The sequence below is a fragment of the Eptesicus fuscus genome, chromosome 3, assembly GCF_027574615.1.
Source record: "Eptesicus fuscus isolate TK198812 chromosome 3, DD_ASM_mEF_20220401, whole genome shotgun sequence".
Lineage (NCBI taxonomy): Eukaryota > Metazoa > Chordata > Mammalia > Chiroptera > Vespertilionidae > Eptesicus > Eptesicus fuscus.
In genome coordinates this window covers 86,947,322-86,972,981 of record NC_072475.1, presented here as the reverse complement: position 1 = coordinate 86,972,981, position 25,660 = coordinate 86,947,322, and the positions used below count along the sequence as shown (strand labels likewise).

Genomic DNA, 25,660 nt, shown 5'->3' with positions numbered 1-25,660 from the left:
TGTAATATTTTGTGATTAATGTATGTATGACACATTAGTTTTATTTTAAATCCATTCTCTTTATAAAGATAATATTATCAAATGTTTCAGTTTAATAAATTTCAAAAAATAAAAATAGAATAGAAAGCTGATAGGATTATATGAAATGTGAGGTGGACATGCAAAAGTTGCATGCAGAGGTACTTCCCCAGGATAAGAACTGACATTATTATAAAATAAATGAATGTTTATTTTATAGATATGTTTAGGACACACAGTTCTTCCTTAAATGTGGAAGACAACTTAAAAGCTGGCAAAACACAATGTCCTGAGGACCAGGGCTGCTTTAGCATTCTCTCTGTGGCACACTAACATTGGGCATATTTCACTGCTACTGGCACCTGTCGTGCTGACTCTGATGGAGCAACAACAAACACAATAAAGTCTTGTTACTGAGCTATCTTTGAGCCATACTAGATTGTGATTGATTCTGTTGTGTTTAATGGTGTGGTGGCATTTCCCTTAGGCTTTTTTCATTGAGCAGTGGACAGAACAGAAGAAGGAAACATTTGATCACTTTGTAAAAATGCTGCACATTGCAGGCAGAGCTTAATTACTGAATGTAGCCACTTCCAGTGCATTGAAATGCCTCTGCCTTTCCTCAAAGCATTGTACCTCTATTCAAATGGCAAAGAATAGAGTTCCTGTAAGATTGTGGAGTGCAGCTCATTTGGGGAATAAACAGTTGCTTTGACCTTGTACCGGCAAATAGACCCTGTCAGGCCTGGAATTGCAAGGCCAGGAAATCATCTGTTTAGTCAGTGCTGGTTCTGGTGATTAGTTTGTGTTTATGGCTGGGAATTTATAATATAGCCCTGTGTATATGAAGCTAAGGTCTGAATACTAAAAGGGTCCTATTTACCAACAGCTTCATTTTTTATTTTAAAGTTAGTTCAAACTGAAATCATTCTTTTAACCCTTAATTAGGACCATGTTTTCTCTTAAAAGTCAACCACATTAGTCAACTGGAGACAAAATTCACTTTGCAATTGAAAGGCTGTCTACTTTCTTTCAACAGTAGCCACCATGGTTTACTGAGTGCATTTGTTTTCCTTTCACTATGGTAACTTTACCCATTCTCTGTATCAGCGGAGCTCAAACCCATCAATTACAGCTTCGAGGAGAAGTGTGCTATGTGCTGTGGGACTGAAGCCAAGATTCTATCCTGAAGGTTTTCTATAATTATTATTCATCGTATAGGTAGTGCTCATAATACTCCCTATTTCATACTTTTTTCTTCTTTATTTTCCAAAGCTGGCTGTTTGTTATTTTACCCCACTTCTGACCCATAGTATTTAGTTCCTGTTTTATTGTTACCTCTTCATAAAGACAGATTCAGCAGATTCCCAAAATATTTTTAATTCATGTGCTACCAATTCGTATTATTTTGGCTTCCTCCTATTATTCATATTTTTAGTGTTTCTCAATAGAAAGTTAACATTTGGCAAGGGTGCCATAATTTTGTTCCACTGTGGCCCATCAGGGCTTTTTCAATAGGATTGGGGTTTGCTCAGAAAATGAGCAAGCATACTTTAACTACTCAGCAGTTAAAATACAGGAACTAAAAACAAGATTAGCAAGGATAAGGCAAATAAAACCTTACTGCAGACTAACAAATGGGACATGTATATTGTTTTAAATTGTATTTTCAGTACTGTGCTTCTTTTCCTTGCAAGAAAGAAAAAAATGACATCATCTTACATTTTTATTAATATCATTTTTATTCATTCCCACAGATTCCCAAACTTCTAACATTCTAATATATAATGTACATTAAATGAGTAGTATAATTAAATATAATTTTATTATGCTATTGGTTAAGATGAATAATAGGGAATTAGTTGTTTGACTCTTGATTTACTTTTTAATTCATTCAACTATGAAATGAACATGCCCTTTGAATACATACTTCTCTGATACTGGAAAACATTGAAAAGGTCAAAATTTATCAGTTTTTGTGGAAGTATATTTCTTTTAGGTCAGAAGAGAACCTCATTTCTTTGTCTCATTCCTTCTAAGTGATTTTATAATTTCAATGACTAGTTATATTCCTTAAAGCAATCATGAAGTGAAGATAATTTGTTGTATTTTTTTTCTATTTAGAAAGTTCTAGGAATCTTATAAATTTTGGTTCACACGTATTAAACTTTTTTAAGTGTCTAGCCTGAAGAGTTTTAGAGACAACCTAGTCAATATCTGCCACTTAATAAATGAGGAAATTAAAGTCTAGAGAGGACAATTGATTGCAAGTTATTCATTCACTTAAAAAATGAACCCCATAAGTCCTAGCCAGTTTTGCTCAGTGGATAGAGCGTCGGCCTGTGGACTGAAGGGTCCCAGGTTCGATTCCAGTCGAGGGCACATGCCTGGGTTGTGGACTCGATCCCCAGTAGGGGGTGTGCAGGAGGCATCAGATCAATGATTCTTTCTCATCAATGATGTTTCTATCTCTCTCTCCCTCTCCCTTCCTCTCTGAAATCAATTTAAAAAAATGAACCCCATCAGCTGCTAGGTTCTAGAAAATGTGATAGACACAGGGCACACAAATTGAATGGGAATAACTTCTGTCTTTATATTGCTTGTGGTCTAACCTAGGAATACATAATAACTACCAAATAAAACTTCAGACATATTTATAGAAGAGAGTGCCGCTATCCCAACCACCTCATTGAAATTTGAAGACACCTCATCAGTGAATTTGAGATAACACTTATCTATCAGAATAGACTAGATCAAAACCTGCATTCCCTCCCCCCTAGTCCAGTGCTCTTCCTAGAAGATGCTGTACTCTCATAGAGTTGACATTCAACGAATATCTACGAAGTTGTGGCTAAAGCCTGTCAGCAGAAGATGCAGAGTGGACCTTGTCCCTGCGTGTCCCCCAACTTCCTGCATTGCAGTGTCCACCAAAGGACGTACAACATACAGACTGGCCCATGTGATGTCTGAGGGTCTTTCTAGCGCCTTTAAGCTATGATTGTATTTAAACAACACATCTCAACTGAATCCTCTTGTCTTTTATGTCATTTAGAAGTGCTTTCTGCTGTGAGTAAAAGAAAACTTGACCACAGTGACTTCAACAAATAAGCTGTTATTTTTTGACATTAAAATAAATCTTGAGCTAGGTGCCTGCTGGGTCAACAAGTGCAGGATACACATCCTGTGGTTTTCTTGGCCTTTACCTTATTGTCACATGTAAGCCATTAAGTCCATAATCAATTCTGGAACGATGCAGATGAGGTGGCTTCAGTTGCATTTGGACCCCCTTGTGAAGGGGGCGGACGGGGCGGGGGAGCTATCCCAAAGACTTCCATCGGATCTCTGTTTGTATCCTTTTGGCCACAGCGTTGGCCCTCCACCACTGTTTGCAGGGAAATCTGCGTTTGGGGCCGCTGGGTTGGACACAGTTCTGAACGAATCAGGATCCTATTAGCAAGCAGCAAGCAGAGTCTGGATACTGAGAGTATGCAACCAACTGTACCCACCACATCCCCCGGCCTAACAGTCTGTCTTTTCATGTAGATCTATTTGTGTATTTAATTATGCTTCGCACAGGCCAGTTCCTTCCATCTTTTCATGATCTTTCTCCGATGAGATTCCTCTGTGTAATCTCTTCCAACAGCTCCATTGGAATGGGGTGCTTGCTCCATGTGGCTCGTGTTAAGTGTCTGGTGCCCATTTTCGATTTCAGGGGCCCTTGGGGGATGGACAGAATTAGGGAATTTGTATCTTTAAGGGTACCCGAAAGCCTGAAATAAAGGACATGATTTGTTGAACTGCATGTGTATGTGCCTACCTATATTGTACTAGTGTCATTTCTAAAATTATTTAGTCATAATTAGGTTAAGTATAGTTACTAGTTTGAATTAACATTCTTAACTTCTAAGTTGATTAACTAGTTATTAACTGATAGAATTCAAGTTACTATCAGAAATCCTTGGCTGTAGTGGTGTAGCTAAGAAGTGATTATATGACTGTCTTTTCTTTAAGTATCACATACTATTTATAATAGTAACAAAAAGTGAATGACTGTTTAACGAATACCTTTATGCTAAATGTTGTAAAATCCATAACAGCCTCAAATAAAGACACAGAGATAAACTTATGAGCAAACAAAACAACAAAGCAACTTAATCTTGAAAGACTCAGTAATTCCCCCTTGCAAATTTAAAGTCACTTTAATGATGAGCTAAATTGAAACCAGAAGTTAAGTGCATAGTTTGTTTATACTTTGTATCATTTTCTGTGAGGCAATATAACAGGAGATGGGAGTAGAATTTTCTAACCAATGCCTACAGACAATGTTCAAAACTTTATAATCCCAACCCATGTTAGGGCAATGCAGTTTATTTTAGTGGTTCTCAATGTGGCCCCAAAAGTTGTTCAATTTAATGTAACCTCATGCTAGAGCAGCCCTTCTTAATAGGAACTGGAAAACAGCAAGACTGAATTAATGATTGCTATCATTTTAAGTTATTCTAATTGTTTGTTTTGTCCATGTATTTCCCAAGAACCTTAGTAGGCGGAAGCTATACTATTACGGATATCATGGGTTACCTTTCAAAATGCATTTAATTATTATAAAAATTAATATTTGTCCAACAGGTTTTACTTAAATGCAAATATCTTGTTATTCGCAATATGAAGTTGATATGAGATAATTCTTCAATTCAATGATAAAGATAATCTATAGGGACTATTCTATTTGTAAGTACTTTGAGTAATAAAATTTCAGTGTAGCACTGAAATTGAGTTTATAGATTCAAGAAGTTACTGACTTCCAAAGATGTTCTGAAGGAAATTTTAAACATTTGGGCCCCAAATTCCTTCATCAAAGGAATGTCAAAGATCTTCTTGTTGGGATTTTCACCATGAATTTAGTTCTCAGTGGTTGAGCTTTGACCTATGAACCAGGAGGTCATGGGTTCATTCCCGTTCAGGGCACATGCCTCGGTTGCAGGCACGATTCCCAGTATGGGGCGTGCAGGAGCCAGCCAATCAATGATTCTCTCTCATCATTGTTTCTCTCTCTCCCTCCTTCTCCCTTCCTCTCTGAAATTAATAAAAATTATATTTAAAAAATAAACAAATAAATAAAATAAAAAACATTAGTAATAATTCACAAGTATGTCAGTTTAAATAAAAATTGTACCCCCCTATGTTTGATATATGTGAAAGGAAATATATTTATTTAAATAGAAATTGTACCTCCTTATGTATTTGAGATACAGAAAGGAACTATATTTCACTCTTTATTTTAGAGCATTACCATATAATTAATAAGTAATAATATACGAATGAAGTCTGTGTTTCAAGTGCTCACAATGACAGTGCTAACTGTAGTGCAGATCGTGTACACATTGCATCATGTTTTAAAAGGGAATGGCTACACGATGACATGGCTTCGCTTTATTTTCTCCACAAATACTCCAATGCCAAGTAAAGCTGTGAAAACATGAGCTGGAAATTTCATCACACTCTGGTGCCAAAATAATCTAAATCTTGTAGGTGTATTTTTTTTGCTTTAACATTTGGTGCAAATTCAAATGTAGATGTGCAGAAACTACACTGGGCCATGTTATTTGCTTCTGTAAAGGCTGGAAGGAAAAACGAATTTTGATTCATAGTGAATGCATGCCCTAACATCCTGACGTCTGTTTGACATATTTCCAAAAATATGTTTTCAAAATAATTGCAGAATTTTAAAAGCGTTATTTTGTTTGTAGCTTGTCAACCGGGTTTCTACAAGGCCGCGGATGGTAACACGAAGTGCGCTAAGTGCCCACCTCACAGTTCTACTCAGGAAGATGGTTCAATGAACTGCAGGTGTGAGAATAATTACTTCCGAGCAGACAAAGACCCTCCATCCATGGCTTGTACCCGTGAGTAGTTTTGCTGCAACCCATGCCTCCATGTTTGTTTTATTTTGTTTTTTATTGTGTTGTTGTTGTTGTTGTTTTGCTTTTTGGTTTTCTTTTTCTTTTTTTTTTTTTTTTTTTTTTAAAGCATTTGGCCCATTTACTTGTGCTGCCCATGTGCAAACTAAAAGCTTCCTCTGCTTCACTCTCCATGCTTGGCTCACCACAAATGCAACATTTATCACATGACTTAATTTATAAAGCACTTACTGCAACAGGACCCGGACATTCTCTGTATCTTGTTTTAGATTTTTGCTTTTTATTAGACAGGATAGGGGAGATTGTAAACATGGGATTTGTATTTTTACATTTCGATTCCCTCTTGCTACATGTTGGTCATAGGTCATCAGGAAGAGGACTAAGATTTATATAAGTAACACTACAGTTTTCATAACTATTCACAAGGGCATTGGATTTAATGGTACATACCTTTGTTGGACTTTCTGAATGCATATTCAACCTTGAGTCAAATCTCCCTCACCCATAGCTTGGAGAGAACAGTGCTCTTGAATCCATGTGTCTATAATCTCATGGATCCTCTAAGGACACATTAAAATATGTAATAAAGACAAGATGGTTATTTACCTCTTTCAGTCCCATTGTAAATAATCTCTTTCCCTTGTAGTAGAAACCAGAAGTGAGGCTCATTAATCTTTGTTGAACTACTTTGCAGGACCTCCATCTGCACCAAGAAACGTTATCTCTAATATAAACGAGACCTCGGTTATCCTGGACTGGAGCTGGCCCCTGGACACAGGAGGCCGGAAAGATGTTACCTTCAACATCATATGTAAAAAATGTGGGTGGAATGTAAAACAGTGTGAGCCATGCAGCCCAAATGTCCGCTTCCTCCCTCGACAGTTTGGACTCACCAACACCACGGTGACAGTGACAGATCTCCTGGCACACACTAACTACACCTTTGAAATCGATGCCATTAACGGGGTGTCAGAGCTGAGCTCACCACCACGACAGTTTGCTGCAGTCAGCATCACAACTAATCAGGCCGGTGAGTACTTCTGCATCTCAGAGTCGATTAAGAGTCTTAACAGAGAGGGGAAGAAAGGAGGGGAAGACAAAGATTTGAAAGAACTTCAGGATTTCCTCTTCTAACACTTTTGGACAGTTGTGGTACATTGAATAATTCAATCTTCAAATAAGAATGAATCGTATTTGTTAGATTATTTTAAATTAATTTAATCCATGGCTACCCAATTTGGAATCTTTAAGTAGTTGGGGCTCTGGAGATAGTACTTGTGGTTCTGACTGAAACATTTTCATATTTCAAAGAATTTAGACATTGAAACTTAGCTGTGAAAAGGTTATGTAGGATATTTTTAAATTTGAAATATCTTTACCTTAGTTATAATTATATCAGATTTTTATGTTGTTATTCAGTTATTTTATGATCATCAAAAGATCTGAGTATTTTGCTTAGGAAGTTATAATTCTTCGATTAATTAAAAATAAGGAAAAGCAATTTTATTGAATAGCTATAATTTGTATTTAAAAAATTAAAATATGAAATTTGTGGAGAAGCATAGTGAAAAGAGGTCTTGGTGAAGAACAGTTAGAAGCACTGATCTAAAAGCAAATTTCTTAGGGAAAATTTCACCAACTATTTTCCACTGACAATATTTTCCTAATTTTAAAAAAAATGCTACATCTAACAAAGGCAGGCAAAGGCCCTTTGATGTGGAATTGGAAAAAGGAAATAAGCAAACAAACTTCTCATCTTTCTTTATCTTACATCCACAGCATTTCTCTTCTCTTTACTGCTAGCACATCTTACTCTTTCAACCACTCATTAAATCTTCTATGTGTTTTCTAGTTCTGAGATAATTCCTGAGTTTTTAATAGTTTTTTTAACAACGTGATGTTCAAAATTATGTATGGGATTTTAGTTGTGAGTCTCTGAAACATATAGAAGTGTTATACTTTGCAGAGAATACAGAGACATACCAATGATACTCCTTTGGGATAAGACACTCATCTCTTCAATGTAGAGAATTGATAAACACATATTAAAGTTTCCTTTTGAACCAACAAAACTTGTGCACAGTTAAACTGAGAGATATTTATGTGCATAATTGTTGCTATTAGATATCATAATTAGGAATACATTTTAAAATGTTCAATGCAAAGATATTATTATATCATTTATGCACAAATAAACATTGGAGCCAAAAAAAGGGGGAAAGGAGGAGACAGCATGCACCCTGAAATGCAGAACTACAGACTCTTGAGTCACCTCCCAGGTGGGTTAACCCCTGAGCTGGAAGTCAGGATGGAATGCAAACTCTGCTTCTTTTCTGCATCTGGCTGAAATTTTGGAAGTCCCTCTGCTCTGCAGTGGGACTTGCCGTCGCTCTGGGGATATGCATACTGGATGCCTGAGGAAAAGAGAGAGGAGAGATGAGTAAGTTCCCCATCAGCTGGAAGAGGTTGTAGAGCAAACCAATAACTAGTCTGAAAAACTCATCACTTTCATTTCTCTCACGTGGCTGGTTCAGTAAGGTTAAACTACCAAGGATAAACAATTAATAGGTGTCATCCAAGGGCTAATATATTCAGCATGTCATCACTTGTTAAAATGTTGTACCACTTCTGTATTGGTTAGAAGTAGTTCTAACTACTTCTGCAGGTTAGTATAGAAATGCATCTCCTCTGGTTAATTCCTCCAGTACCCTGAGTAAGCTCCTAAATTTAGTATTTCAAGTCTACCCCATCCTCCCCGCTCCCCCCATAATCCAGCAACTAAAAGTATAAATCCTGGTATAAGAGAGGTTTCTAGATCCCTGTGCTGGAACTCCTCCCTCTTGAGGGGTCTATGTCCCTGAAATTCTAGTTGATAAATATTTTGAATATAACCTCTGATACATTCTCACATGTGTCTCTTTCTGATTCCAAACCCCTCTTGCATTCCTACTTTGCTTCTATTCTCTCTGCTGATGAAAGTCATACACTTTCAGTGGTTTCATGATGATAAATAAACTTTATTTGTTGATAAGACATGACTTTTCAATGAAGTTCATGGATTTATTACTTTAATCTTGCTTCCTGGAATCTCCCACTTAAAGCTAGATCCCAGACCAACAAACATAAGTTTTTGCTTTGCTTCAGTTAATGATATTTAAAAATCTGTTACTTAACTTTATTTAACTATCTTCCATGAGAGGAGGGAAAAGAGTAATGCTACTGGTATGTATCACATGATTGTAGCTTCTCATATGCAAGGAACACAGGACTTTTAAGAAATTATAATGATGTGTCAAATGGCTTTCCCAAATCCTATATGTCATGCTGATTTAGTACCTTGTTTAAAATGGGAGCATCAATTTGTATTATAATTATCTCCTAAGTCAAACAGAACCATAGACAAACAAGCAAGAACTCCTTATATTCTGCCTCATCTTCAGCCTCTGGCTTTCTGACAACTCATTTATCTAGAAATTAATACTTCCAGGTATGTACAATGAATGAATGTAGGTAAAGTGGTGACCAAATGCAGGCCGAGATACTAAAAATAAACAGGTTGATGCTTTGGCCCTCCCAGTTACAAATCATAGTGCAAGACAGAGCTTCAACAGGGATGATATCAGTTACTCTCCCTAAACCAACTCCCCCTTTTTTTAAAATCACAAATTTGTCTACAATATGCATCTTTAGGCATTTTATACTTATCTCTGAGTGTAGGTATTTTTTTGTTTGCCTGGGGAGGTAGAGGTCTTTGTTCCATTTTCAAACCCCACAGCTAAGATCTATAAACAAGATTAGAAGCAATGCATTTCTCCAGAGAGTGTTTCTTTGTTTTGCTTTATTTTTGTTCTTGTGAAGGTTAATGGACTTGTAGCCTTGAAAAATGAGCTCCATATTCCCAGACAGATACTCCTGTGACAGATATGATGCCATAAAGTTTAAATTCCTCCTAGTCTATCTTTGACATGAACATAAAGGGGAAATGTGAATGTGTCCCTTTTAATCTAGTTTGTGAGAGGAGCTTGTTACTGTTTCTCTTGATTATATTGTAAAAGCCATGTGATGAGCACATGACAAGGCACCTTCTACTTTGTAGTGGATTATTCAGTAAAGTCTGATGTTAGTTCTCAGCTCTCTAAACTTTCACAAAGTATGTCGGTGAGATTAAAAGCACGGCCCCTACATAAAGATGGTATTTGTGAATCCATCAGTCAAACATGTGCAGAAAGAATTGCTGATTGCAAAACAAAAATCTATAAAATTATAACTTGGTATAAATTTCTACTTCGTGTTTTCTTCCTTGAATGAGTATATTTACCTTTCAGTTCTGGAAACAGTCATTCTAGAACATTAGTGGAATATACATCTCTGCTTATTCTCATCATAAAATCTGCTTTCCCCCCCATTACCTTATAGCATATAATGAACTCAGATTAGAATAGGGACACTCACAGAGAATTTATGGGCATTCCATTTTGAGGTCTACTCCCACTCCCATTTTACAGCTGAAGAAACTGAGATTTGAGAAGCTTCTTCAGCATTTCATCATGAAATCAAACTTTCACTTAAGTCTCCCAACTCCACAACACTTCCAAATTCTATGCTCCTGTGATTCCTACAAGTGTCTACAAAAATAAATGCTGCCTTCAAGACAGACAGGAACTTTGCTGGGAAAATCTACTATAACCACCCTAACCGGTTTGGCTCAGTGGATAGAGCATCGGCCTGCGGACTCAAGGGTCCCAGGTTCTATTCTGGTCAAGGGCATGTACCTTGGTTGTGGTGCAGAACAAAGGAAGGCCCTGGCCGGCATTCAGCAGCCAGGGAAGGGAGGCCCCAGCCTGCAGCCAGAAGGCCCTGATTGGCCCTGATCGCTGGCTAAGCCTAGGGACCCTACCCATGCATGAATTTCTTGCACTGGGCCTCTAGTTTAAAAATTAAGGTAGAGCCCTGACCAGCATTGCTAAATGGTTAGAGTGTTGTCCAGGGCACTGAAGTGCCCTGGGTTGGATTTCCGGTCAGGGGCAAGTACCTGTGCTGTGGGTTTGCTCCTGCCCAGGTCTGGGCCCGTGTGGGAGGCAACTAGTCCATGTGTCTCTCTCACATCAATGTTTCTCTCTCTCTCTCTTCACCTTCCTACCTTTCTTTTTGCCTTCCCACACTCCCTCCCTCCCTCCCATTCTCTCTGAAAAGCAATGGAAATAAATATTCTCACATGAGGATTAACAATAAATAAATAAATAAATAAATAAATAAATAAATAAATAAATGTAGAAAAGATGTGAAGCTGGAACTTCTCTTAAACCACAAACATATATTTGAGTAGTCTCTATAGAAACATGTGCTGCCATGTAATTATGTTCCCTGGGAGAAAAGTAGATGTCAGAAAAATACATATGACTAGAGGCCTGGTGCACAAAATACATGCACTGGAGGGAGGGGTCCCTCAGCCCAGCCTGTGCCCTCTCACAATCCAGGATCCCCCAGAGATCAGGCCTAAGCTGGCACTCAGACATCCCTCTTGCAGTCTGGGGCTCTTGAAGTCTAAGACCCCTCGCTTCTTACTGCCCGCCTGCCGCGGAGGTGGGAGAGGCTCACACCAGCTCAGTTTCACTCACCAGCCATGAGCCTGGCTTCTGGCTGAGTGGGGGGGGGGGGAGGGGGAGGGAGGGAGAGGAGGGGAAGGGGGAGAGGGGGAGGGGAGGCGGGGAGTGCCGCTCAACCAGAAGCCAGTCTCTCTGCTCCTTAGAGCTGGCCCTGACCCCTGCCCACTGGTGTGTGTGTGGGGGGGGCGATCTGGGGCCAGGCTGGCCAGGGGGAGGGACATAGGAGGTTGAGGGGCCACAGTCGTGCCTCATACCGCCTCCATGGAGGCTCTGGGACTGCGCCACCCCCTCCCTCCCCCCCACCTCTGTGGAAGGTGTGGCACCAGGACCGGGCCCTGGCAGTCCGCTCTCGCGCTGCCTCTGCAGAAGGGGCAACGCAGGAACCTGGCCTCACTTCAGCCTCTCCCACTGCCTCTGTGGAAGGGGCAGTGCCGGGACGGGGCGGTGGCTGGGGCCTCTGCACAAGGGGCGGTGGCGGGACTGGGACCGGGCCCACATCGCTGCCTCTCCCACTGCCTCACCGAAGGGGGGGGCGCCAGGACCGCCATGGCTGGCCTGGCGGCACAGGCTCGCTGGCCCTGCTGGAAGGTCATCCAGAAGGACATCTGGAAGGTCGTTCAGCTGTCTGATCTAATTAGCATATTACGCTTTTATTATTATAGATTATTTCTCTGAATGTGAAGGAAGATGTTTTGTAGCATCAGGGTAGCAAATCAGAATATTAACACATAATGAAAATCAACTGTGAAACAGTAGAGATAAGACTCTAGTAATGTACTCAGATGACTCTCCCCCTTCTTTTACTTTTGTGATTAATTAACCCTAAGAATTAAAGCCTTAACGTTTTATTTCTCTCCACAAACAAGTGAGGTCTGAATCAGGCCCAGAGATTTCAAGTGGCTACACACATTTTGATTTTCCTGGTGCATTGTACTTGTATGGTAATTTAGCTTCTTCCCTCTTGATTTGTAATCGAGGCAGGTACCTGTGCATCTGGGACTATCACTCTGTAGTGATATGTCATAGTGTGCCTGAAGCATTCCACATCATTTAACACATTAATGATGCCTTTCAGCCATCGCACCGTGGTGTGGAGCCACAGCACATATGCACAGTATGAGCAATAAGGTGAACACAAGCAGAACCATCCATTGTCCTGACAGTCATTCAGAACCTTCACAGGAGCTTAAAGCCACAACTGTAGGGAACACCAGCAAACAGGGGCAGTTTGGAGGCTTCCAGGATCTATTGAGTTATTGTCTCAACTGCATTTCTTACCTTTAATACCACTACCACGAATGGAGCAGACATGCGCCTGATGGATGTGGCCACGCTTTTCCCGCTGGCTTCTCCTAAAGGGTACGCATGAGATCATGAGCTAGGGGAGGAAATACGGTGTTAACTAAAGCACCTACACATTAAGAAAGAAATAGCCACTGAATGCTAACTTGTGCCATCTTCACTGCATCTTTCAAGAGCAAAAGATACTTATTCAACAGAAATATTTTGTATTCTCATTTTTGCCCAAGAGAAAAATTTTAGTATCAAACACAGTGAATATAAAAACTTATCTTTATCTATATAATTTATTTTTAAATGTGTCTCATTCCTCTAGAGTTAAATTAAATATAAGTCCTTGGAGAATAGCAATATGTAAAAATAATTTTGAAATTAAACAAATGCAAATATTTAAAAAGAAAAGATTCTCTGTCCTCAAAAACAAAAATCTTACTACTGCAGGTCAGGCTATTTTATGATAAACTGTTTACATTGTATTATAGTATCTCCAAAAGTATTATCTCACTGTTAATAACTGTGATATAGCCCAGAATTCTGATTCTTTAATCTTGTAAATATAGTACCATGCCTAAATTGAAAAAGGGCACCCCTTCCTCAAGGGACTTTATTGTCATCTGCCATAAAAAAGTTGCAATAGTATACAAATTAAAAGAACTGTGAGGACCCTGAAATGCTATAACATTCACACCAAGGCAAAGGATGCCAAAGCTCAAAGATGGGAAGCTCACATTTCTACCCTGCTTCATCAGTAATAGTTGCTGATCTAAGTCATCTTGATAAGGTTAGCATTGACCTAAAGTCTATTGCATTATTATCTCATTTAATCCTTACAACAACTATAAGTGGTTAAACCTCTTGCCCATGATTACATAACTCAAAAATTCCTGGCTTTTACTATTAGAATATTCTTCTTATGGCTCAGGAAGGAGGAGAGGGTTTGCATAAAATATATGTGAAATTGAATAAATCAATCTATAAAGATGGCTATGCTCTATAATAATAAAAGCATAATATGCTAATTAGACCAGACAGCTGAACGACCCTCCGGACCTCCTTCCGGATGAGGCCAGGGCTGCGAGGGCCGAGCAACTTGCATGAATTTCATGCATTGGGCCTCTAGTGTAATTATGAGATGCTGGCTGGCTGCCTAAAACACAGATTGCATGACTTTTTTAAAATCAAAAGTTCACATGATTTGAGCAATGTTCCTATGTACTTGAAATCTCAGTTGCTTTATTAGGAAGTTATTTATCCAATCCTTAAACTTCTAAAGTAACTTTGAAAGATTATATTTAATCACTGTTAATTTAGAAATATTTATCCTGACAATTTGTTATCATCCACTATAACTGGTTTTCATTTTAATTCCAATAGCAAAGAAAATGATTATAATTAACTAATAGAAAGAAAATCTGTCTCTGGTCACAATTTTATCCAAGAAATAGCTTTTAAAGGAAGGCTGTATGTTAGAGCAGGAAGATCTGGAATGTGTGTCAACAAGGTAAAAAAGGTGTCAAAAGTCCAGTTAGCAAATCCAGGTGTTGCCACTTAATATTTGTAACTATTTTTTCCTGTTTTATTTTATTGTTTAAAATATGACATATGTCACCTTTTCCCTGATTGACCCCCGCACCACCACTCCGGCCCCCCAAGACAAGCACCCACCACACCAGTGTCCTTGTCCATTGGTTATGCTAATATCCATGCATACAAGCCCTTTGGTTGATCTCTTAAACCCCCCCCCCCACCCCTCCTTCTCTCTGAGATTGAATGGTCTGTTCAGTGTTTCTAAGTCTCTGGATCTATTTTTGTTCATCAGTTTATGTTGTTCATTATATCCCACATGTGAGTGAGATCATGTGATATTTATCTTTCTCCGACTGGCTTAGCATAATGTTCTTTAGGTCCATCCATGCTATTGTAAATGGTAAGAGTTCCTTCTTTTTTATAGCAGCACAGTATTCCATTGTGTAGATGTACCACAGTTTTTTATTCCACTCATCTGCTAATGGGCACTTAGGCTGTTTCCACATCTTAGCTACTGTAATTGTGCTGCTATGAACATAGGGGTGCATATATCCTTTCTGATTGGTGTTTCTGGTTTCTTGGGATATAGTCCTAGAAGTGAGATTACTAGGTCAAATGGGAGTTCCACTTTTAACTTTTTGAGGAAACTCCATACTGTCTTCCACAGTGGCTGCACCAGTCTGCATTCCCACCAGCAGTGCACGAGGGTTCCTTTTTCTCCACATCCTCGCCAGCACTTGTTGTTTGTTTATTTGTTGCTTTGTTGATGATAGCCATTCTGACAGGTATGAGATGGTACCTCATTGTCTTTTTGATTTGCATCTCTCTGATGATTAGTGATTTTAAGCATGTTTTCATATGTCTCTCAGCCTTCTGTATGTCCTCTTTCGAAAAGTGTCTATTTAGGTCCTTTGCCCATTTTTTGATTGGATTGTTTATCTTCCTTTTGTTAAGTTGTATGAGTTTCCTGTAAATTTTGGAGATTAAACCCTTATCTGAGAGAGCATTGGCAAATATGTTCTCCCATGCAGTGGGCTTTCTTGTTGTTTTGTTGATGGTTTCTTTTGTTGTGCAGAAACTTTTTATTTTGATGTAGTCCCATTTGTTTATTTTCTCCTTAGTTTCCATTGCCCTAGGAGCTGTATCGGTAAAGATAGCGCTAAGACATTTGTCTAATATTTTGCTGCCTATGCAGTCTTGTAGGATTTTTATGGTTTCCCATCTTTTTAAATCCTTTAACCATTTTGAGTTTATTTTTGTGTATGGTGTAACTTGGTGGTCTAGTTTCTTTTTTTTGCATGTATCTGACCAATTTTCCCAGCACCATTTATTGAAGAGACTGTCTTCACTTCATTGTATGCTCTTGCCTCCTTTGTCTAATATTAATTGAGCATAATGGCTTGGGTCAATTTCTGGGTTCTCTGTTCTGTCCCATTGGTCTATATGTCTGTTCTTGTGCCAGTACCAAAGAGTTTTGAGAACAGTGGCTTTGTAATACAGCTTGATATCTGGTATTGTGATCCCTCCAACTTTGTTCTTCTTTATCAGGATTGCTGTATCTATTCGGGGTCTTTTTTTTTTTTAATTTCAGATGAGTTTGTGGTGAGTTAATTCTAGGTCTGTGAAATATGCTGTTGGTATTTTAATGGGGATTGCATTGAACCTATAAATTGCTTTGGGTAGTATGAACATTTTAATGATGTTGATTCTACCAATCCATGAACACGGTAGGTTCTTCCATTTGTTTATGTCTTCCTCTATCTCTTTTTTCAACGTCCTGTAGTTTTCTGAATACAAGTTGTTTACCTCATTAGTTAAGTTTATTCCTAGCTATCTTAATTTTTTTGGTGCAATGGTAAATGGGATTTTGTTTTGTTTTGTTTCTCTTTCTGTGAGTTTATTATTGGTGTTTAAAAAAGCCATAGATTTCTGGGTGTTAATTTTGTATCCTGCTACATTGCCAAATTCATTTATTAATTCTAGCAGTTTTTTGATGGAGTCTTTAGGGTTTTCTATGTACAATATGTCATCTGCAAATAAAGACAGTTTTACTTCTTCTTTTTCAATTTGGATGCCTTTTATTTCTTCTTCTTGTCTGGTCTATATGGCTAGCACTTACAGTACTATATTGAACAGGAGTGGTGAAAGTGGGCATCCTTGTCTTGTTCCTGTTCTTAGAAGAAAAGGTTTTAGTTTTTGTCCATTGAGTATGATGTTGGCTGTAGGTTTGTCATATAAGGCTTTTATTATGTTGAGTTATGATCCCTCTATTCCCACTTTGCTGAGTTTTTATCAAGAAAGTGTCTTGGATTTTGTCAAATGCTTTTTCTGCATGGATTGATATGATTATGTAATTTTTGTCTCTCAATTTGTTTTTGTGATGTATCACATTTATTGATTTGTGGATACTGTACCATCCTTGCATTCCAAGAATAAATCCCATTTGGTCATGCTATATGGTCTTTCTCATGTAATGCTCAATCCAATTTGCTAGATTTTGTTGAGGATTTTAGCATCTATGTTCATCAGAGGTATTGGCCTATAGTTCTCTTTCTTTGTGGTGTCTTTATCTAGTTTGGAATTAGGGTAATGATGGCTTCATAGAAAGAGCTTGAAAGTGTGACTTCCTCTTGAATTTTTTGGTGTAGTCTGAGGAGGATAGGTTTTACTTCTTCTTTGAATGTTTGGTAGAACTCCCCTGTAAAGCCATCCAGACCAAGGCTTTTGTTTGCTGGAAGATTTTAGATTACTGCTTCAATTTCATCGGTAGTTATCAGCCTATTCAGGTTTTTTTTATTTTTCCTGATTGGGTTTGGGAAGCTTATATTTTCCTAAGAATGTGTCCATTTCTCTAAGTTGTCCAGTTTGTTGGAGTAGAGTTGTTCATAGTATTTTTTCACAATCCTTTGTATTTCTGTGGAGTCTGTTGTTACTTCACCTCTTTCATTTCTGATTTTGTTTATTTGGGTCCTGTCTCTTTGCTTCTTGGTGAGCCTGGCTAGATCTTCACCAATCTTGTTTACCCTTTCAAAGAACCAGCTTTTAGTTTTATTGATCTTTTGTATTTTTTTCTCTATGTCATTTATTTCTGCTCTGATGTTTATTATTTTCTTCCTTCTGCTTACTTTGGGCTTTTCTTATTGCTCTCTTTCTAATTCTTTGAGTTGTAGGCTTAGATAATTTATTATCATTGTTTCTTATTTTTTGAGTTAGGCCTGTAGAGCTATGAATTTCCTTCTCAGGAATTCTTTCATTATATCCCATATATTTCATTGTTGTTTGTTACCAGGATGCTTTTCATTACTTCTTTGATCTCTTTGGTAACCCAATCATTGTTTAATAGCATGCTATTTAGCCTCCAAGTGTTTGAATTTTTGTGATTGTTTTATTGTAGTTTATTTCTAATATTATGCCATTGTGACCTGAGAAGATGCTTGATATGATTTCTATCTTCTTGAATTTGAAGAGACTTTGCCTGTGTCCCAATATGTGGTCTATCTTTGAAAATGTCCTGTGTGCACTTGAGGAGAATGTATATTCTGTAGCTTTGGGGTGAAATGTTCTGAAGATGTCAATTAATTCCATCTGATCTAGTGAGTCATTCAGGATTGATGTTTCTTTGCTAATGTTTTATTTAGAGCAGTGGTCAGCAAACTGCGGCTCAAGAGCTACATGCGGCTCTTTGGCCCCTTGAGTGTGGCTCTTCCACAAAATACCATGTGTGGGTGCACATGTACAGTGCGATTGAAACTTTGTGGCCCATGCGCAGAAGTCGGTTTTCAGCTCTCAAAAGACATTTCAATTGTTGTACTGTTGATATTTGGATCTGTTGACTAATGAGTTTGACGACCACTGATTTAGAGGATTTATCCAGTGCTGTCAATGGGGTATTAAAGTCCCCTACTGTGAATGTATTGCTGTTGTTATCTCCCTTGATATCTTCCAGTAGTTGTTTTTTTTTTTAATGTATTTGGGGGCTCCTGTATTGGGTGCATATATGTTTACCAGAGTTATATGCTCTTGTTGAATTGCTCCCTTTAGTATTATGAAGTGGCCTTCCTTATCTCATGTTATGGCCTTCACTTTGAGGTCTATTTTTTCAGATATAAGTATTGCTACCCCTTTTTTTTTTTTCATTTCCATTCACCTGAAAATTCATTTTTTGATCCCTTCACTATCAGTCTGTGTGAATCCTTTGTTCTGAGGTTGGTCTCTTGTAGAGAGCAAATATATGGGTCATGTTTTCTTATCCATTCAGCTACCCTCTGTCTTTGATTGGAGCATTTAATCCATTTACATTTAAGGTTATTGATAGGTACTTGTTTGTCAACATTTTTATTCTTTATGCCTGTGTTCCTTCTTCCCTTCCTAATTCTTCATTTTACAACAGTCCCTTTATCATTTCTTGCATTGGTGGATTGGTGGTAATAAGCTCCCTTAGCCATTTTTTGTCTATGAAGCTCCTTATTTCACCTTTAATTTTGAGTGATAGCCTTGCTGAGTATAGTATTCTTGGATTCAGTCACTTTGTGTATTTCATTCCATTCCCTTCTGGCCTGATGTGTTTCTGTTGAGAAATCAGTTGCTAGTCTAATGGCAAATCCATTATAGGTAACTTTTTGTCTCTCTGGCAGCCTTTTAGATTCTTACTTTGTTGTTGGTGTTTGCCAATTTAATTATGATGTGTCTTGGTATTGGTCATTTTGGGTTCATCTTGTTTGGGACTCTGTGTGCTTCTTGAACTTGTGTGAGTTTTGTTTTTTTCCCCCTCAATATCAGGGACATTTTCTGTCATTATTTCTTTAAACAGGTTTTCTATTCCTTGCTCAGTGTCCTCTCCTTCTGTAACCTCTATTATGTGGATGTTGTTTCATTTCCTATTGTCCCAAAGCTCCCCTAGGCTCTACTCCTGATTTTTAATTTTTTTTTTCCAGTTGCTGCTCTTGCTTGGGTGTTTTTTCCTTTCTTGTCTTCTAGCTCGCTGGTTTGGTCCTCTGCTTCTTCTAGTCTAATGTTGATGCTTTCTGTTGTGTTTTTTATTGCAGCTATGTCATTCTTCATTTCCTCCTGGTTCTTCTTCATTTCCTCTTGATTCTTACACATGTTGTTGAATTTGTCATCCATTCTTTTCAGCAGCCTTATGACCAATGCTCTGAATTCTTTCTCTGACAAATTGCTTGCTTCCATATTGTTTACTTCCATTTCTGGTGATACTTCTTTCGTTTGTGGGCTGTTTCTTTGTCTCCCCATTTTTGCTCCTCTCAGGGTGTGTGATTGTGTGGCTCACTTTCTACCATGTTGAATGAAAAGCACAAAATACAACTCGATAAGACATGACACAGAGGGAACAAAACATGAATGTATTCACAACACCAATAACCCAATAAAGGAGACCACAAGAGAAAAGAAAATTAGGGGAGAGAAAAGATCTCAAAAATTATGTTGAGAAAAGGAAAAAGGTAAGAGAGAAAAGAAAAAGAAGAAAAAAGAAGGGGATAAGAATATATGGGAAGAAAACTCCACAAAACAAACAAATAAAACAAAAATTGCAAACAACAAATACCCAGAAAAAAATGGGGGGACTGAATTGAAGAGGCAGATCTTATTTCAAGAAAGTAAAGAAATTTAATGAATGGGGGAAGGGCCACGGTTCAGTATAGAGGAGGTAGAAAGAGAATGAGTAGATAAGAAGAAAATTAAAAAACAAAATAATCAATAAATAAAAGAGAAAAAATACCCCATTTATTTAATCTACCTATCTATATATTTATCTATTTTTGGAAAAGGAGAATAGAGTAGAGAGCAAATAGTCTTGAGTTTTGTGAGTGAAACTAATTAAGCAATTAAGAGAAGAAGAAAGCAAGCATGGAGAGGAAAAACAAAAGCATAAAAAATTGGCTAGTGAAGAAAGAGAAAAGAGAAGGGTGCATGGACTTGAAGCAGGGGAGAGGAAATTTGATGTATGAGTAAGCCAACAGAAACTACTATAATAGCAATGTGTCAATAAAGCAGATAAAGATCAATTTCTAACAAGGAGTAAAAAGAAAGGAAAGATAAAATTAAAGCAGGAACAGAACAGAAACAGGATGAAAAAGGGAGAAATGAGGAACAAAAGGTTTGCAAAAAGAAAAAAAAATGAAATAAAGTAAAATAATGATAAAAAATAAAAATAGAATGTAGAACACTAATCCAAAAAAATAAAAGGTTAATAATAATAATAATAAATAAAATAAAATAAAGTAAAGAAAACATTTTTTTTTCCTTTTCTTTCTTAAGTAAAAGATAAAAATTGAAAAAAGTGAAGTAGTGAAGTGTTGTTCGTTTCAGCTGAGTTTTAATGTCTCATGTGGGTTGATTTAAGACCCCTGTCTACTGTTCTGTCCGCCACTTCTCAGTTTCCTGTTAGGTAGTCAGCACCGTGTTGAAGTTCCCAGTGATACACCACTCCACTGGGTCTGTCTCCACAGCCTTAGCTTCAGGCAGACGGGATCAATCTGCCCACTTTGTTTGTCTGCCTGCTTTCTGTCCTATTTACACAAGCATCTATTTCTGACACGGGCTCTAGGTGGTGGTGTTGCTGTATTAGTTTCCAGAACCAAATGGCCCCTCAACCCAATCTCTGAGGGCTCCCTGGGGGTATTCAGAATCCTTGTTTCCCTGCAGAGCTCGAGGCTAGGTGTGGCTGCACTGCTAGGAAGGGCTGGCTCTTCAGGAGAAAAATGACTGTTTAGGTTTTGAGGGATCAGACTGTCCCAGAGCTGGATTCCTGGTCACCTCTCCCTGTTTTGCTCCCCAGCTTCCACAAAACCACCTCCACCTGCAGTGCAGCCTCAGTGAGTGTTTGTAATTGAACGATCCTATGTATTGGGTTTAGCAAGTAAAAGCATGGTAAATATAAAGACAGAGCAACCACACTGCTGTATGTTTCTATCCCCCTTGCACTGCATGGCCAGTGGAGGGCTTCAGGCTGCCTTTCTGGGTGCAGCCTCCCATGGCTGTGGACTTAGATCTAGATTCTTTGGCTGCCAGCAGCCCTGTGGACCCCCTTCCACAGTAGAGTGTTACACATGTCCCCAATAGATGCGGACTTGGTGAAGTGCACTTTCCTTCTGACCCTCTAGTTCTGGTGGTAGCAAGTCTCTCTCCAGCCCAGTTCCCTAATCCTACCATTCTCCAGGTGTCCTCTGTCATTTCCAGCCATGGATTGTCTCACCAGCTGTGTTTAATTCACCAATTCTGGGTGGATGTTATTCAATTTAATTATTTCTTCTATTTGCTCCATGAGAAGTTGCAGAACACACCTATTTGACTGCGATTTTGTCTCCCCACCCAGACAAAATTTTTAGAAGCCCACGGCCAAGGAGGCTGGAGTCTCAGTGTTCATGGGTTCTCAGCCAAGGCAGCAGATCCCTGGCCAGTGTGACTGTAGGGTCCTGGGTAGTGTCTGAGGGCTCCCTAGGTAGAGGTGAGGCTGGGCTCCCAGTCACAGCTGCTCTCCCCTTCAAAATGGCACAGCCTCTGTGGCAGAGCTGGCTGCCCCAGGAGAGATTGCAGCAGTAGCACAGGCTGCCCAGCCAGGGGAGCCTGGGCTGCCAACCCCCAAAAGTCCTGTGGAATATAACTGTCCCTCACTCACACACACACATACCCAACACGTCCACACACTCCCCTCTCACTCCCTCACTCACTCACACTCTCTTCCTCACTGCCGTCCTGTTGGCCGCCATCTTGGATTCTCCTGTAACTATTTTTTAAAAATTTTAAATTTGGTTTACTTATACATTCATTACCAATTTTTTTAAAGATGAATTTAAGCGAGTTATTAAACTAAAGTTAATGGATTTTTTGTGTTTTTTTGAAAAATAGTATAATAATGACTATACACAGATTGTTGTGAAGACTAAATAAGATGAGAGAGAGCATGTGTAGCTGAAGAAGTGCTTAAATAAATTATTGTGCCCTATTTCCAGCATAATCATGCTGATCTTGCTCTACCTATGGGAAATAGACACTCCTTTTAAAAATAAAATGAAATAAATATTGGAATGTGAGTTCAAGCTCTGAAACACCCTACTTTGATGTGATGCAATTGGCTTAAACCCCAATTTTTCATAATTCATATGTGTGATCTATAACAATCCTCAATGTAATAAGCCATTTTTGCTTCATTGATGACACATACATATGTATGTGTATATTGCCTTTGTGCCTGCATTCAGGTGTTCATGAGAAGGTCTAATGGAAATGTCTATTGGGCAGTTGGAGATATTGGTCTATAACTCTGAAACTGGGGCTAGTACAAGACCCAAAGGCATCCAAAATATAAGGTATTGGTAAGAATAAGTAAGGGATAGTGAATAAAAACATGTATATAAAGATTAAAGAAAAGAAATAAGAGATATAGGAAAAAATCAGGTGGCAAATAATGTCTTAACAATTATTCTGGATAAAGAGTTAAAATAATAAACTTTTACCAGAGAACATGTTGTGACATAAAACAAATATTTTGCAAATTTTTAGGAGATTCAAACCTTTTTCCTTTAATTATTAGAATATTTGTAATTTTAAGTATATTTTAGTAATTTTAGTATATTTACAAAAGAAGAAAATTCTAAGTGCCCCAAAAATAATTACTACATAGTAAAGAAAAATGTTGCATCTCATGTACTTTTGATTGGTTCATCATATTATTTAAATATACCTTTTGGGCAGAGTTTGTTCATCGTTGTTCATTTATGGAGAATAATTGTATGTGTCCTCTAAGAGGGAATATATGTCATAGTTATTCATGCAGATGTCACCATGCTAAAGAAAAAATTCTCTACTTCTGTTTCATTAAGTAAAGCTTGTTTCATTTTCCTTCTATTAAAATGCTTTCAAAAAGTTTTTTCATAGTTAACAACATATTTCTTTCTTGATATGAATAAATATGGTAGAAAAATTTGGTTTAATTTAAAATCTTTTTACCTAAAATGTTTAAAAGATGTATTTTATTAATCTTACATGAGATATGTTTCCATTCTAAACTACTTTCATAAATTCTTATTATGGTAGAAAGAAGATAGATGTCCTTATTAGTAAAGTCCCAACAAAAAATAGCTAGATAAAGAACTAGGTTTTACAACAATTTATTATTTAGGTATGTATATAAGTATCTGTGTTTGTATGTTTGTGTATATGTATACATGCATTTATCAAGAAAAATACAATACAAAGTTCTAGAAAGAGTAAAGTTTAAGAAAGTGTCTGAAGTCTAACAGATCTGAGATAATAAAGCCTCTTTTTTTACAACATTATTTGAACTTGGATATTTTAAATCTTAGCTATCATATCAATTTAGTAAATATTTTATACTGAGATGTGATAAAGACAAGAACAAATGCCTATATGAACATTTATAGTGCTTACTACTTATAAGTGATCTATACTTGGTAGTTAATATCTTTAGTAAACATTTGGAATTATTTAGCAATAAACATATTCTTAAAGATCAAACATGGTCCTCACTTTCTTTGGCAATAAATATCACACTTGATTAAGTGGTTTTTTTTTCTGTTCCCTAAGCATTGACTGAGCACTTAGTTGAGCCAGGTACTATGGTGGATACACTTGGACAAAATGATGATATGATTAAGATGTAGCTGCTCTCTTCAAGGAGCTTTCAGTTTAGTAGGAGATCTTAAAGGTTTTTATAAACCAGCATGAAATTGATTGGTTTGGCCAAGAAAAGGCAGGCAAGGCCAGCTGCCAAGAGACTTCAACAAGCAGCAGCAGCTCGGTGAAACCACCCAAGGAAACAGATTTATCTTGAATTCACAGATAAAGTCAAAGTAGATATTATAGTTTAATGTGTTTTTTTCATAAGAGATTTTTAAAATTATCTTTTTTTGTGATTTTTGTGATGTAATGCTAAAAATCAGTCTACTATACCAAAAATTTTCACTAAGAGGAAGAGGAAAAGAAATAAAACACTTTAAATTGTATACAAATTAAATGACAGCTGCATGTGTAGTTGAATGGTCTCTCAGTTGAATATGACTGGTTTGTATAAGCACTTAGTAAAAAATGTGAAACTTTTTCCAGTGAATCTTTCCACATCAGTCTTGCATTTTTATCCATCTATTTGTTCATTTATTCACTTATTGATCAGTCCAGTTTTTTTTGGTTTGTTATTAGTATGGAATGGAACATTCTAGTTCATGAAATATACAAATTTATTAGCAGTTACCACATAAAATATTTGAAACTAGACTGCCCTAAAATATAATTGATAGTAATTATCATGAAAGTCACTATCTAAGTAAATTAAGAAAATGTCAAAATTTTATAAATGTCCATAATAATCATAATAAACATGAATTATAATTGTTTTGAAAGTATATGGCCATAACCTAGCACTGATGAGATAACGCTATACCAGCTAATATTTGTCTGCTTATATTTGTTAGGATACTCATGTTTACAAATATTGCCTGTTTATAAAAGTTAAAAGATATTGCTCTTTATATACACTGAGTGGCCAGATTATTATGATCTCTGAACACATAATAATCTGGCCACTCAGTGTATATCCTATATAATGAAAGGCTAATATGCAAATTGTCCCCTCGACCAGGAGTTCGACCAGCAGGCAGGTCGACCAACCACCCATGTCAGGCTGGCCGGACCCCACCCATACACACATACACACACACACACACACTGAGTGGCCAGATTATTATGTGTTCAGAAATCATAATAATCTGGCCACTCAGGTTATATTTAAAATAAAAACTATTAAAATTAGTTTCAAAAAAAGAAGTATATCAGTTAAAGTAGATATAAGGAATAATTCATTATTCTTTGTTCAGGTCAATCTGCATATACATTTTATTGAGATATAATAGCTTGTCTTCTTGGGAAATACTTAAGAAACTTCTAACATTTGAATGCATTTCACTTGTAATACTGGTATTTTATAACTACTTGCTATAATTTTTAGAATACTGAATGAATATTTTAAAAATTATATATTAGGCAGTAACATTATTCTTGCTATTTCTTATTTAGATAAATTAACAGGCATTAGATATTTGTTATATATTTGTGTGTGTCTTTGAGTTGTGGTAGCCTAAAGGACCTGTTGAATGGCCACAGAAATCAGAATAATTATTATTTAAAGTAGCAACTCAAGTGTGTAGTGTCAGGTATTTGCCAAACACTGTACTGAGTATTTCATAGCTAACATTTAAGCCTTAAAACAACCCTGTGATTTAAGCATTACTGTCATTATTAATGGAAGAAGAACTTGTT

The 25,660-nt window shown here is 37.4% G+C and overlaps 1 protein-coding gene across 3 annotated transcripts in view; it reads left to right on the top strand.

The window, feature by feature from the left end:
• The window catches only part of EPHA3 (EPH receptor A3), a 360,358-nt gene that overhangs the window by 228,103 nt on the left and 106,595 nt on the right, over positions 1–25,660 (top strand). For all 3 annotated transcript variants that reach the window (XM_008155577.3, XM_008155576.3, XM_054712267.1), the window contains exons 4-5: positions 5,766–5,921; positions 6,631–6,966. In XM_008155577.3, coding sequence (XP_008153799.1) covers positions 5,766–5,921; positions 6,631–6,966 — 492 coding nt within the window. The remainder of the gene's footprint in view (positions 1–5,765; positions 5,922–6,630; positions 6,967–25,660) is intronic.